The sequence below is a fragment of the Watersipora subatra genome, chromosome 7 (genome assembly GCF_963576615.1).
Source record: "Watersipora subatra chromosome 7, tzWatSuba1.1, whole genome shotgun sequence".
Lineage (NCBI taxonomy): Eukaryota > Metazoa > Bryozoa > Gymnolaemata > Cheilostomatida > Watersiporidae > Watersipora > Watersipora subatra.
Window position 1 is genome coordinate 1,406,046 of NC_088714.1, and position 14,630 is coordinate 1,420,675.

A 14,630-nucleotide genomic window follows, 5' to 3' on the forward strand; every position below is an offset into this window, starting at 1 on the left:
CTAATGGAATTATAGAGATGCCTTGGAATTGCTCTTGTGTAATATTATAAACTTGCTTAAAGGTTGACTTGCAACAAAATTCACATTGCAGTTATGGGAGTCCTACCACACAAAGTTGTCGTCAGAATAGTCACTTTTAAAATCACTGTCGTCACTTTTAAAATCACTGTTGTCACCTTTTTCAAATTGGTAACCGAAACAACCTCTTTCTTCACATTCATTATTTTAATACAAATATCCATTCTGGTGACACTGGGTTGCGTTGAAAATCTGAAACTTGCTCAGTTTGAACTTTTGCTAATCAAAAGCATCGCTCAACCAGCGACCTTCACAAACTTATTAGTGGTGTTTGGGAGCATTGCTAATTACTCCGCGAAGAGCGACAGGCGTCTTAGGTTTTTAGGACTACACTTCTTGTACTGAAAATAGACCGATATTGTCTTTAATAATCGCTGTCAGTCACAGACTTGGAAACGGATTTGCTGTCAGTGTGTCGTTGGATTTCATTGCTGTTTACTTAAATTACCTGGCAGTCTATAAATGCTGGGTCAGACACTTCAAACCGAAACTAATGAAGTTTCGTTTGATCGTGATGGTTTATGGACAAATAATAAGTTAGTAAAGGTACGAACACAGGTAACAAATTTTTTTTTGGTTCTGACCGAAATCACGAAACATACAGAATTATTCTGTGCTGCTAGAATAGTGCTAGTGAGCTCGATTCTAGCAGCTTTTGCAATTAGTATAGTCCAAGACACGTATAATGACACACAATGAAAGTATGAGTGCAATTCAACATAGTATATGTGCGATTCATAGATTGCGCTATTGTTGGTATTTATCCTTTAGACACTATCGCTACAAATCGTTTCTTTTTTAATAATAACAACTTCCTTTTTAGCAGCAAAAGTTTTGTGATAAAAAGTGTTGCTATCTTTATATAACTACGAGAAGTTTTATATTGAGCCTTTTAATTCACGTGATAACATTACGTGTCAAAACGATAACCAAATTGCTTGAGTACGTCAGAGAATTAAATTGATTCCAACCTACGGCATTTTCATGATGGTGGTTATTAACTGTTTGTTTTTTGAGCTTTTAAGAGCTTGTAATCACATTTCCACATATTTTGCACCTACAACACAGCAGATTAAGACATGGTGAATCTTTTGATACCAAATAACTGTAATGTGAATTTTGTTGCAAGTCAACCTTTCACAATGGCTACTAAAAGTTTGAGTATACTTGTTGCTTCACTCTTTAGCGTATTCGATGTTATAATTATGAACTAGGTTTCCTATAATTTAAATACCTTGAAAAGTTTAGAATCAATGTTACGCCTCTCTGACATTTTAAAGCTATTCATTGTTCAGTTTTTGAAAAGCTAATAGTACAGTAGTCGTAAGGTTAACAAAGATATTTTTTCCTCCAATTATATTTGCAATTGTTACAACACAAAAGGCTTCATATCTGTAATAACTACAAAGCCTAAAAAGGAGGTTGCAGAATGCTTGAAATTTTTCATGTCATTGCTGTATCATCGCAGTTTCGTCAAGTGTTTCATGATATTATTATCGGCTGTTGTCTGTATGTCTTTGCTCTTTTACAAAGCAATCTTTATTCTCTGATTGACAGCATTATTTGGAGACTTTCAGGGTGGCTAATAAGCTTAGCTAGAACGTCACTCTAATAAGCCGGATTTCTTGGGTTTGAGCCCCATATTGGTCAACATTTTAGTTGTCACATTAATTGCTTGTACAGAATTTTGTGATTGCGTCAGTTTGCACATTTAAAACTGCTATTCTTACAAAAATAAAAGGCTGTGCCTTTAGGCTGCACTTTTACCATTTCTGGCAATTAATTTATGATTCACAAGGCACCCTGTATCAACGGCTAATCTGTGAGTCACCTTGAATGAATCTCAAATGAAGCTGACGTCAGATAGAAGGAATTACAAACGGAAATTGGAATCTGTCTAATGAGGACTACTCATTGCAGTTAATCAAATATACATAAATTTTTTCTCATACATAAATTACGAAGACTGATGTGCGAAGAAAATAGTAGCTATCATTTAACATGACTAATGGTAATGAAGAAATTACTTCAGATAATCATGTGTTTTAATTTTAATTATAAGCAAGCTGTATGAAAACGGTATCTGTGATTCAGTCTGTTTCATAATGGTTAGTTGTAATTTCATAGTTTTGTTTCATAATGAATAATCGATCTATTATTTGCTGTTTATGTGCTCCTCTGTTAAATAAAAACAATATAATTTACACATCAAATATTAATGAAAGTGGCTGATTTAAAATTTTTTTTTTAATTTAAACATCTGCCTATGTACACCTATATGAACGAAGCCTAAAATGACAGGCCAAAAATTGATACCAAAAATTGAAAAGCCAATTCAAAATGACCCTTTATCAAGCTAGACATTTTTTAAAGGTTGTTGTGTGTATCCTGTGAGAGTAAGATTTGCTGATTTACTGTTCATATATGTATTAAATGATGTAACATGCTGTTTGCTTGAATGTAGGATGTTTGAATAGCTGTAGCACCATTGGATGTGAAATACCTTTTTGGCCCTTTTCACAAAAACCCTGGATGGGTTTTCACATATCAGAAGGCATTAGAATTTAATTATACCTATTGTCACTTCAATTGCTAGTTTAACTTATTCTAATAATTGTTTAAACCAAAACTCAACTGCTATACTGAATGTTCAGCTAAACTGCCTTGTTTGCTTTAGATTTGTTAAAGGTTGACTTGCAACAAAATTCACATTACAGTTATTTGGTATCAAAAGATTCACCTTGTCTTACTTTGCTGTGTTGTAGGTGCAAAATATGTGGAAATGTGATTACAAGCTCTTAAAAGCTAAAAACGAACAGTTCACCGCAGCCATCACGAAAACGCCGTAGATTGGAATATCTATTTCGATGACATTCTCAAACATTGTGATTATTGTTTTGACATGTGATGTTATCACGTGAAATGCAAGGCTTAATATAAAACGTTTTGTAGCACTAATTTATGACAAACGCTTCTGGTTTTACCGGAAAGCCCATTTCAAATATAGATGCTCGCTACTTTACAGTTTTGCTTCAGTTCGATCTAATCATCTAGTCGTAATCTGATCATGTGACCCGTACTTCCTTCCAATCCTTCCTTACAATTTCTGCAGCATTTTTCGACTATTACGGGTGACCAACAGGCTCGTCATGTTTATCAGAGGATATTATGCACTCCTTCGACCTAAGGTTAAAAAATTAATTGATTTTTTACGGTAGGTTTTGTGATATCAGTGCTCAAAGTGACAGCATTACAATGATGATGAAATAGACGCGCAAGAACGAAAGACAGGGTTTTATTGAATTCATGAAGTATATTTGTGTAAACAGAAGTATAAACAGTGAAAACAGAAAGTGTAAACAGAAGCCATCATGTTCAACTATGTTCTATTTGAGCCGTTTTGAAAAGGGATTCCAATCTGCGGCGTTTTCGTGATGGCTGCAATTAACTGTTCGTTTAGCTTTTAAGAGCTTGTAATCACATTTTCACATATTTTGTACCTACAACACAGCAGAGTAAGACATGGTGAATCTTCTGATATGAAATAACTGTAATGTGAATTTTGTTGCAGGTCAATCTTTAAAAAATGTTGTCAATATCATAAAATGGTATTTGGTGGTGTTGCTAGATACTTTCATATTTTGCATGTCAAATTCTTGCAGCAAGCACAATTGTGGTTTTCCTCGTAATCTACATTTTACAGGCTCACTTAGACTACTAATTTGAGTAGGTATTCTTGTAAGGTTTCTCTTTTGAAATCTTCATGTGAAGCCAAGCATTTTTTAAATGACTGCATTGGCCAGCGAATAAAAACTGTTTAAACTTTAGATTATCAAAGACCAGACTAAAGTTATGAGTTACCTGGTGTAATACATTATTTGCTTAAAAAGGAGATCAAATGCTTTTGCATTGGTTGCTGTGTTATAGTGTTGCTATCATAAATATTCAAACTCATTTGGCTGTAACCTGATTTCATAGCGTCCGTGTTATGTGGGTTTTTGGATAGTGTAAAGGGAAAATGCTGGTAGTCCAGACAATTACTCATGCGCTTCCTAAAATTTATTCCTATAGTGTTGATAGATAAACTGACGGTGTGCTTTTACATAAGACCATTATAGGATGTTTACGTCTTTTTGGTTTATTTTAATTGGTGTACATATATTTAAAACTGTGGTATGTGCTTCTGTATGAGGTTTATGTTCATATTATAAAGTTGTTAGTGTTGTAAGATTGTCATAGTTTGATACTTGGATTAATTTCATTCACTTAAGCCCAGTATTTATTGTCCATTAGTTTTGGTTTAGAGCAATAATATTTTGGTTTCATTCGGTGTTTCAAAAAGTGACCATCTTTAAAAAATATATTTTGCACAATGCCGCTTGTAATAGATCATTTATTATGACTTGTCTCTTATGTCTGAGCTGTTATCACCCCAACCTACCAATGACTTTATGGCGTATCAATAATGTGGGAAAGTCCCCAAATGCTTTTGAATAAGACCAGTTTTGACATACAGTCGACATTCGTTGAAACAAAATAATAGAGATGGTGAGTGGTGCCATTTAGCTAATTGTCCCGTTTAACTGATATGCCTATAGATGGGTCTATATTAGTGCTGGGCACGAGTACTTGGCCAAGAGTTTAAACTTCCCCTTTCCATTTGAGTAGCGGGTAGCTAGTAGTGCTTGGCACGAGTACTTTCTCAACGGGGTTTTGGGTCTCAGGTTTGTTAATATGTATTTCATGTCTAAAATTTTCAAACATAGAACATATCTTAAAATTTACAATGCATTTATAGTTCAATTCAATTTATCTATTTCTACTATTTTCTATCGACCGATATTCGTGCTCGCGACGTTAACAGGCTGGTTGTTCAAAAGTGCTCATAGCGCAGGGCACAATAGACCGAGTTTTTGACCACTGCCCGACAGACTCGTGTACCAAAACTAGAACTCGCAAGTCAAAACCCGAACCCGCAAGATCGGAATACTCAAAATTTCTATTACCTGAGACTCAAGAGAAGATAAACCCACTAGTTCAACAAGTTTTATTACCCGTGCCCAGCAGTAGCCTATATACATATACATACATTCTAAACCATATATACTTGACACTCCATAGTGCACTGTACTGTATGTTGAAATATTTACCCTGTGAGAAAATTACAATTTGAATACAAAAGAGTAAAGTAAATATTCATGTTATGTGAATGGCCGATTAGCCTGAGATTATGGACATGAGTCTGTGGTAAATGTGGAAACGTAGAACACTAGCATCTGAATTTGGTGTGGTAAACAATCTGAATTTTTTGAGATCTGCAGCAGCTTAGTCGGCCGTGGAGCTTGTCTTCTATTGGTGACTTTCGTCTCTAACATCTGTAAACAAGGGCTGACTGTATATCATTTTGACATCGTATTTATATTTTCTTATTATGGTCATGTTTTATGACTTGTAGAAAACTGATATCAGTGAGGAAAATTAAAAAGGAACAAGGGCATGGACTCTGCTTAGAATTTTAGTAACCTTATAAGAACACTCGTAGCATTTCTGTTTGTCATGGGGGCATTTCTTGAACGACCCAAAACAGAAAAGTACAATGAAAGTGGGGAAGGAAATTCACTTCGCTTTGGCCTGACATCTATGCAGGGTTGGAGGGTGGAGCAAGAAGATGCCCACTCAGCAGTTGTTGGTCTACCTCACGGTATGAAGGATTGGAGTTTTTTTGCCGTCTTTGATGGACATGCTGGTGCATTTGTATCAGCCCACAGCTCACAGAGACTTTTAGATTTCATCGTGACTAATGCAGACTTTCGAGGGGGGCTAGATGCTCCACCCGAAGAGTGGAGACCAACTATGGATGATGTGTTAAAAGGTGTGCGCACAGGTTTTCTTGAACTCGATAAGGATATCAGAAACCTGCCAGAGGTTGCCACGGGTGAAGACAGAAGCGGTTCAACAGCTATTGTAGTATTTGTTACACCAGATAGTTTTATATTTGGAAATTGCGGTGATTCAAGGGGCCTAGTTGCCAGACCGACATGTGTATCTTTTCATACTGAAGATCACAAGCCAACCAATCCAGAAGAGCGAGACCGCATCACTAAAGCTGGAGGTAATTGTTATGGTTGCTGTATCACATTTGCTCCTTAATGCGCTTGGATGGAGTGAGCTGAAAGTTTACTCTGGTGGGGTGACTCATACTTGCGCAATCCTTGGCCTGCAAGGAACTTGGGTTGTGATAAAACTGATAAGTTGCATGCCAAGTGTATTAATAGGAAATCTTGAGCAAACTAAGCTGATTATCTTTTTTTGATAAAACGCAAGCATTGGTCTCATTCAACTTTAAAATTAACCACTAACCAATGTGTCGCTTGTTAGGTTCGCAAGAGATTTTTATTTAAAAAGAGGTTACATATGCAATTTTTTAACTCGTAGTGACCATGTACATTGGCAAAGCTAGTTCTAATCAATCCAAGTACATACATAATCACCTTGGTTGAATCTAATACGTCTATTTTCCCTGTTGCAGCATAAACAATTCTCATCATTGTGCTGGCGTAGCATGTTTTTTCAACGTTTCACAGGCTGATGTAATTCTTCATTTTATAGGCTATTTTTGAAAATGCATGAGGAGATCTTATGACGGGTCTGTTGAGCGCCTGCGCATATATTCAGCCAACTCTAATGCAGGGGTGAATGATCTCTAAAACTCAATAATGCATGGTATTTAATTAAACTTGCTGGTTAGTTTGCATTAACCTCAATTAATTGCCTCTCAAGTAGCATTGTATCCTAAGCGGTAGAGTGGCGACTCCATCTCACTTGAAGTACTCATGCAGCTCATGTCTTATCAGCTTCCATCAAATTTTCTGATATGTCAACTTTGGTTACGATAAAAAATATTGTGCAATAAAGCTTTGCCTCATTCGCTGTAGGAGCTATTAAATGCATCGGCATTTTGAAATGCCAAAAATTCTTATTGGTGGTGAAAAGACGAGATGGTATTGCTCCCTCCTGTTTTATAACATTAGCACTGTACATCTGCAGGTCAGGTTATGATACAGCGTGTAAATGGCTCGCTCGCTGTCTCCAGAGCTCTTGGCGATTTTGACTATAAGATGAATCAGACCATTGGACCATGCGAACAACTTGTTTCTCCTGAACCTGAGGTGAATGCAGTGTCATCAAACATGGCAACTATATCTATACATTTGTTGACTCTTAAAATGTCCTTGTAGATTTTTGCAACTCAATTTTTTATCTGTTACGATTTAGATTTGGGTATGCCTTTTGTGGAATGGGTCATCTAAACCCAGCCAACTATTTATATTTGGCAGCTGCACATGAAAAAGCAATTCATATTAGCACATGAATCTTTGACATGTTGCAGTGAATGTATAACATGGTTAGTACTTGAAACCTGGAAAAGTATCATGAAAAAGTGTGAGATTTTGTAAATATACGAAAGGTTGGTTTGGTGCAGAAAACAATGTAGCTGTGCTTACTATCACATTACTACAACTTGAGAAACATTACTTACCCCTTAAAGTATACATACATTGTAGTTCTTATCAAACCTCGCTTACTATCTCATCAAGATTGCCATTTTTAATTCTCATTTAGGATTTTGCATTTGTTTCTGTTTACAATATAATATCACAGCCACATACCTGCAGGTGGCAGACATGTGCGCCTAGCAAGCATCCTCTAGCCTATTGATTTAGCCTGAAATGTTTGTCTTGCGAGCAGGTGACAGTGGTAGCACGAACAGAGGAGGACCAGTTCATAGTACTGGCGTGCGATGGTATATATGATGTGATGACTAATGAAGATGTTGCTGACTTTGTGAGATATCACATGCAGATTACTAATAACATAACAGAGATCTGCAATAAAATAGTTGATACTTGTTTACACAAGGTAAAGTTTATTTCCTTCCTATTTCAGGGCATTTTTTAGCATTGTCACAACTCCATTTGGTTAAAATATTGGCCTATCACATTACAATCAACCCTCCGCATACAAAGTTATTCATTCCGATGCGTGTTGTGTATGTCGAAACCGTCAAACAAATATTCTTATTAGGATATATTGTATTTCCTTTAATTTGGTCCAGAGGCAAAAGTACAACAAACATGCTTTAAATATTTTCATATAGCATGTAAGCAAACGAGTTATAAAAAAGTGTATAGAACTAAATCTACAGAATAACCGAATTAATCAGAACTAAATTAATAGTGATCAAAAGTAAAAATTGGTTTTTGTTGGTTTACCTTACAGAAAAGTGAACGCAATTGCGAGTTGTCAATTCAGTGTGAGTGAGAGAAATGCTCCGTGCCACTCACTTTACCTAATACTTGGACTTACCTAACGCTTGGACTTAGCCAACAATTGAACTTACCTGACTTTTTTTATTTAGAAAAAATTGGTCAACATGTTAAATATTATTTCATGTTTACTGTTAAATTTTATTTTAACTACTTTGTCGGAAAATTTCCATGTCGAGACTTGATTGTAACTTTATTTGCGTATTCAGTTTTCAATACTTTCCTACAGTTTTCTTCATTTAGTAAAATTGCTATAAATTATTCTATAATTATGTATTACATTTTTTATTAAAAGTAGTTGAGACAACTTATTGCAGGAATAACCGGCGTATCCAGATGCTCTGGTTGTTTAAATGAGAAATTATCTTCTTACAAATTTCTAGCTTTTCGTCACAAAGTTTTACGATTCATAATTTAAACAAACATTTTACAAATTTTCACCTTTTTTATTAATTTGTAACTCTGGCTGATTGGTTATTAACAAAGTAACTTTGTTACACCTTGGTAATATCATGAGGGAATAATGAAACGGAGACTGCAGCCGGTAATCAACGAACACCTGGTCACCCATTTATTTGTGTCAGTCTTACCCTTGCTTGTAGAATAGAATGTCTTCGTAGAAGCTGTTTTTGTGTCACATCCCAAGTTCAGTCAAATTTTTTCGTGCCAAGTTAGTTTATTTCGATTCTGCTTCACATGTTAAAACTGTTGAGTGCTCGAGCAAATAATCTTATTAGAATAAATTAGTTGGTTCCTCAATCCAATAACTTGTGATAACTTCTTACATGCTGCAAATAATTATGCATGACATTATCTGAAAACTAAATTACATGTAGCCAAACTGTAGTATTTAAGTAAAAAGTGTTTAAAAACTGCAGTATTATTAAAGTAATTTTTAATAATAAAAATATTTTTATTATTACTTTACCTTGAAACACCGTGGATAAAGGTGCAGACTCGGTAATGCATACATTCGAAAATAGTTGTTGATATAGAAACATGGCGCATCGCCTCCCTAACTCAAGACTAGGTAAAATTTAAACTAGCTTAACTTCTATCGCTTTTATTTTTTCACATATTCTAACTTTTTATTAGCTCTTTTTACTTTCACTTAATGGACTGCAATGGCAGTTTTTCAAGAAACTGACTGTCGCGTATTGGAAAGTCTGCTCTAGGGTCCGATACTTGCTTGAATCTTACATTGCAAGGTGCAAAATTTGTATGTTTAGGTGATTGTATATAGAAGTTTGACTGGACAAAAATAATACGCCCCTTATTTGAAATTTGTTTTTGAATATATTTTCACCATCACTTGGTTACCACGGCGGTTGATTTTCAGTTTTTCCAGTAACCGTGATCATTGGTGGATAGCCAAAATGTTTTGAGATGGTAACAAACATAACATGGGTGAAGATGGTTGAAGTGACAATTGCTATCAATTGTGTATTGTGGACATGTGAGCATGCCACAGACAACAAGATCTGGTCTCAAACTGACACGATTGTTACAGGGAAGCCGAGACAACATGTCGATAGTAATAGTTGCCCTTCCGGGAGCCCCTACCCTGAATGAGGATGTGGTCAAAGCTGATCAGGAGTGCAACGCCCAGCTCGCAGCACATGTTAAGAAGGAGTTTGATGAGCAACCAGATATTGAGACTGTGTCCATAGTACACGCCATCGCGGCAAAGGAGGTGGAAATAGAAGGCCTCCCTCCGGGCGGTGGTATTCACACTAAGTGAGTCATCTCATTTCTCTTGCTTTTATTGCTTGTCACGTGGCTCTGCTCCTTAAATTCTTAGAACTTCTCTAAACGATTGTTTTGTTATTGATTAGTTAACTAATTATTCAAAATTAAAGATATTTTTTGCACTACTGACATGGCCTTTAACCTTCGTCTCAGTAAAATATTTGTACTTGCACAGATTGATTTTTTAAGTTCTGGAGCTCAGCAAAAGTGTAGTTGTGATTGTGGCTTTAATTAACACGAACAATCGTAGTTTGGTGTGTCAAATGGATGCGTCTGGTAGTCGAGTATGGTCGAGCCTCTAGGTCATCCTGGTCAATCCTTTGGTCATCATGGCATAATCCGTTTCTATATTTGTTGTACATTCAAATCTTCTTACACTTCTCAAATCAATCAAAAATCCTTAATGTCCTGCATAACTACACGTAAACAACCATTCTTTCTTTCGGCATATGGTATTATTGAATGTTGTTTCAGCAGTTTACTTACTTTCACAACTTTTTATAATCAATGCTCAATTCTTATCCTTAACAGAGAATATTACCAATCGCCCAGGAGAAATTGTTGTTGACCCACACCAGGCTCACCATGTAACATTAATTATTATTAATGCATGTTCTGTTTTGTAGGTATTCATTTATAGATGATCTACTAAATTCATTAAAGAATCCGCCTTCAGATGAATCATAAGCTCTGCCATAAATCCAGTGCTTCTATTTCACACCGATCCTCCGTACCTGCCTTATTAGTCGAATAGAAATATGACAGTTTATTGGATTTCTGCATTGATATCTTTTTGCAGTTATAGTTATGTTACAGCCTTGTGTTTGGGTGTTCTATGTAGTTCGCACTGTTTTCAACTGCTCCTGTACAAAGAAGAATAATGTAGTGCTCTGCTAGACACGCGAATGTAACGATTGTGTACAGGACAAGTTTTAGTACCAGTGAGAGTTGTCTTACTCGTGATAGTTATGATTTATGGTATCTACTCTTCTAATCCACAGATTTTGTGACCGGCTAAACTTTCTACCATTTTATCAAGCATTATTTCGGCCCCTTTTCTGCAGCACTGGTTTTACTAAAAAATAGTCCGAGTCCAGTTGAATTGTGGCCAATATGTAGTCATGTCAGTTGTGCTGCCTCTCGTGTCACCTCAAGCCGCATGAAGGAGTGTATGTAGGCAGTTTTTATTGCTTGCTCACATTGGACAGCCGTGTTATCAGAGCATATAGGAATTGCTTATTGTTGATACATGGATAGTGTGACATCTAGGATGTGATTGTTTTGGCATCTGTTGATTCAACATTAGACAATTCTAAATAAAATGGTGTATGTTTAAAAGTTAACGTCAAATCCAACAAGATTAATTATAAAATAATTTATTAACTGTTAACAATCCATACTATAACAACATCAAGATGGTTAATCTGGCTCAACTGCTGTTATACCCTGCTCTGTGATTGGAACAAAATATTGGCCAATCTTCACTAGATATATCGTCTTGTCGATATTCGAACGGAATCTGATATCTGAATGGCAGGGAATCCACTTATGAAAGACTTCACCTGGAAGAACAAGCACATGTTTCTTAATTTGTAATGTTAACATTCATTAATAGCGAACTTTAACATTTAAAATTAGTTTCCATAACTTACAATTTTGGCAAATTTGTAAGATGGTTCACAATGTATCTGATCACTGATCAAATGTTTGGGTTTGGCTATCTTAAAGAAGCAACGGTTATGTTTGTTACCTTGCATTTCTTCCTTTGGAATCCAACCGGACCAACCACTAGCCCCGCCGTTCTTCTGCGCATCAGTTGAAGGCCAAGCTGGGTCTGGCCTCCTTTGTCGGTTCAAGTTTGACATAACGCAAGAAGCATCAGTAATCCATACTTGAGAGCCAATAGCAAAAGCTCCACCTGTGAGATTTATCAGTGAATTTATACAACATGAAATTTGTTTTGTATGTGTAGAAGCAATGAATTATTGTTTTTTTTTGTAAACTGCGATGCATCGAGATGCAAATTTAAATCAACTCGAGCATTTCGTAAGTTGAGCGTGGATTGTAAGCAATAGGTAAACGCATGATCGATGAGAGCTTACAGATATGATCCCAATTTTAAATAACCAGAACACAAATAATGCTCTAACATTGTTGAAGAATTTGACAACTCTTACCAAAGAATATTCATAGAGTTAGTATCATTAGCAAATTATTTGCATTTGCGTATCGTTGTTGATTATACCACGGGCTATGGAGTGTCAGTTTTGATGGTCGGTGATTGAAGCAAGATGTAACTAGCTACATAGAGTTAAAATATGATTAGGGTAGTACGGAGTATACTGCTGATTTTTCATTATTATGTCATAGTATTATTTGCTAGTTACTTTATTCTATAGTCTGTTATGCTATGTTATAGCACACAAAATAAACAGAGATATTGCATGACATGTCTTTTTCAACTGAATAAATGCCCACCTGGCTCTGAGAAAGAAGTTTCTTGTTGGGCTGAAATATGACTATCCGCCGATGGTTCAAGCTTTTCCTTCTCTTTCGCGGTACTCCCAGGTCGAGAAAACCCACCGACTAGTGCCAATGGAAGGCTGCAACAGAAACAGCCATCAAGTCAAATTCAATATTATAAGTGACACCGGCTTAGGGCCAAGAGCTCGCCATTCGGAGCTCTTACGAATAACTCACAAACCTCATTAAAGGTTTTGGGTTTACTGTAAAAAAGGCTGATAAGGTTGCACTAATGCAAATGGGGAGAAAAATCTACTTTTACCCTAACTTCAATATCAATTATCTGTATAATATAATAATCAATATCAACGTATCAATTATCTACAGGCTCAGCTTATTACTATAATTTCTTGTGATGCAATGATAATTAAGTAATGGCCACATCTAATGTTGATACTATTTCTAACAGAAATATACCATCTGTTCTATAATTACCATAATAGTATTACCGGTATCTATCTTTTCGACTGTGTTAAACATACATGTATATAACATCTCTGCCAGGCGCGCTATAACTATATATACTCATTACTCAAACTAAAATTTGTAATACGAATAACACACCTAATAGAAGTTGCGAGTGTAATAGCAAAAGGATAAATTAGAACATTCTGCAGCTGCTAACGGACAAAAACATTTTTAAATGTTTTATCTCTTTGCAAGCGCTTCAAATTAACTACATACATTCAACAGGCTGACAATGATTCTGTCACAATTGAAATACCAGATGTTGGATAATAGATTTACCACACTATTAGTGCTAAAAAACAGGTGGTTTTATGTCGCAATTGTCATTGACCGATATATTGACTGACTATCTAGTCAGTCAATATATTGGTATATGAATTTTATTTGGTCTAGACCAAATAAAATTCATGGTCCATTGCAGATACCCCTTCTTATAGCAACCATAATAATAACAATGGTGGATCCCACAAGAAATTATCTCCTGCCATTTACGAGTTATGAACTCAAATTTTCTGATAAACTTGATAGAATTTTAGTTGAAAAAATGCCTTAGGACCATGGCAACAGTACAGAATTGCCTTGGGACCCTGGCAACAATACAGAGTACGCCTTAGGAGCCTGGCAACAGTACAGAGTATACCTTAGGACCATGGCAACAATACAAAGTACGCCTTGGGAGCCTGGCAACAGTACAGAGTACGCCTTAGGAGCCTGGCAACAGTACAGAGTATACCTTAGGACCATGGCAACAATACAAAGTACGCCTTGGGAGCCTGGCAACAGTACAGAGTACGCCTTAGGAGCCTGGCAGCAGTACAGAGTACACCTTGAGAGCCTGACAGCGGTACAGAGTACGCCTTAGGAGCCTGGCAGCAGTACAGAGTACACCTTGAGAGCCTGACAGCGGTACAGAGTACACCTTGGGAGCCTGGCAGCGGTACAGAAAATGCCTTGGGTGCCTATCACCCGTACATAACTTCAATAACCTCTTCAATTGGAATACAAAATAAATCATGTCTTCGCATTCTAAATGATTGAGAACATTATTCCAAAATGTGTCAGCACACACGCTTACATACATAAAAAATGCAATGACATCGTAAATAGGGTAATCTGTGACTACTCCTAAAATGGTTGTATAAGTTTATGGCTGTGAGTAGATGTGACGATAACGCCTTGAGAGAAATTATGACTGCTACTACAGTTATACATAACGTTGATTTAGTTAATATAGACGCTCAAAGAAGCAAACCGTTGATTTAGTTAATATAGACGCTCAAAGAAGCAGACCGTTGCCTAGCAACGGTTTGTGCTAAATTAGAAACACTGATTAAAGCTAAAAATGAGCACCTGGAACTGGATTGTTTAGAAGTAGGGGGCTGCCTGCTGCCGGAACGCGATGCCATCCAAGTTTCTGTAGGACGCTGAGCAATATGCTGAGATGGTTGCTGAATATCTGAAAACATTGATAGCAAGATCTTGAAT

The 14,630-nt window shown here is 36.3% G+C and overlaps 2 protein-coding genes across 2 annotated transcripts in view; one reads left to right on the forward strand and one right to left on the reverse strand.

Annotated features, from left to right (window-relative positions):
- The first annotated feature begins 5,533 nt into the window (after window positions 1-5,533).
- Window positions 5,534-11,497, forward strand: LOC137399845 (protein phosphatase 1A-like). Its single transcript, XM_068086083.1, has 5 exons — window positions 5,534-6,190; window positions 7,126-7,247; window positions 7,828-7,998; window positions 9,916-10,142; window positions 10,781-11,497. Exons 1-5 carry the CDS (start codon window positions 5,635-5,637, stop codon window positions 10,839-10,841), a joined length of 1,137 nt encoding a protein of 378 aa, XP_067942184.1. The 5' UTR covers window positions 5,534-5,634; the 3' UTR covers window positions 10,842-11,497.
- A 52-nt stretch (window positions 11,498-11,549) lies between these two features.
- LOC137399844 (pecanex-like protein 1) overlaps window positions 11,550-14,630 on the reverse strand; it is a 37,822-nt gene continuing 34,741 nt past the window's right edge. Inside the window, exons 23-26 of the mRNA XM_068086082.1 lie at window positions 14,496-14,601; window positions 12,633-12,757; window positions 11,905-12,072; window positions 11,550-11,716 (exon numbers count right to left, since the gene is read on the reverse strand). Coding sequence (XP_067942183.1) covers window positions 11,574-11,716; window positions 11,905-12,072; window positions 12,633-12,757; window positions 14,496-14,601 — 542 coding nt within the window. The 3' untranslated portion in view covers window positions 11,550-11,573. The remainder of the gene's footprint in view (window positions 11,717-11,904; window positions 12,073-12,632; window positions 12,758-14,495; window positions 14,602-14,630) is intronic.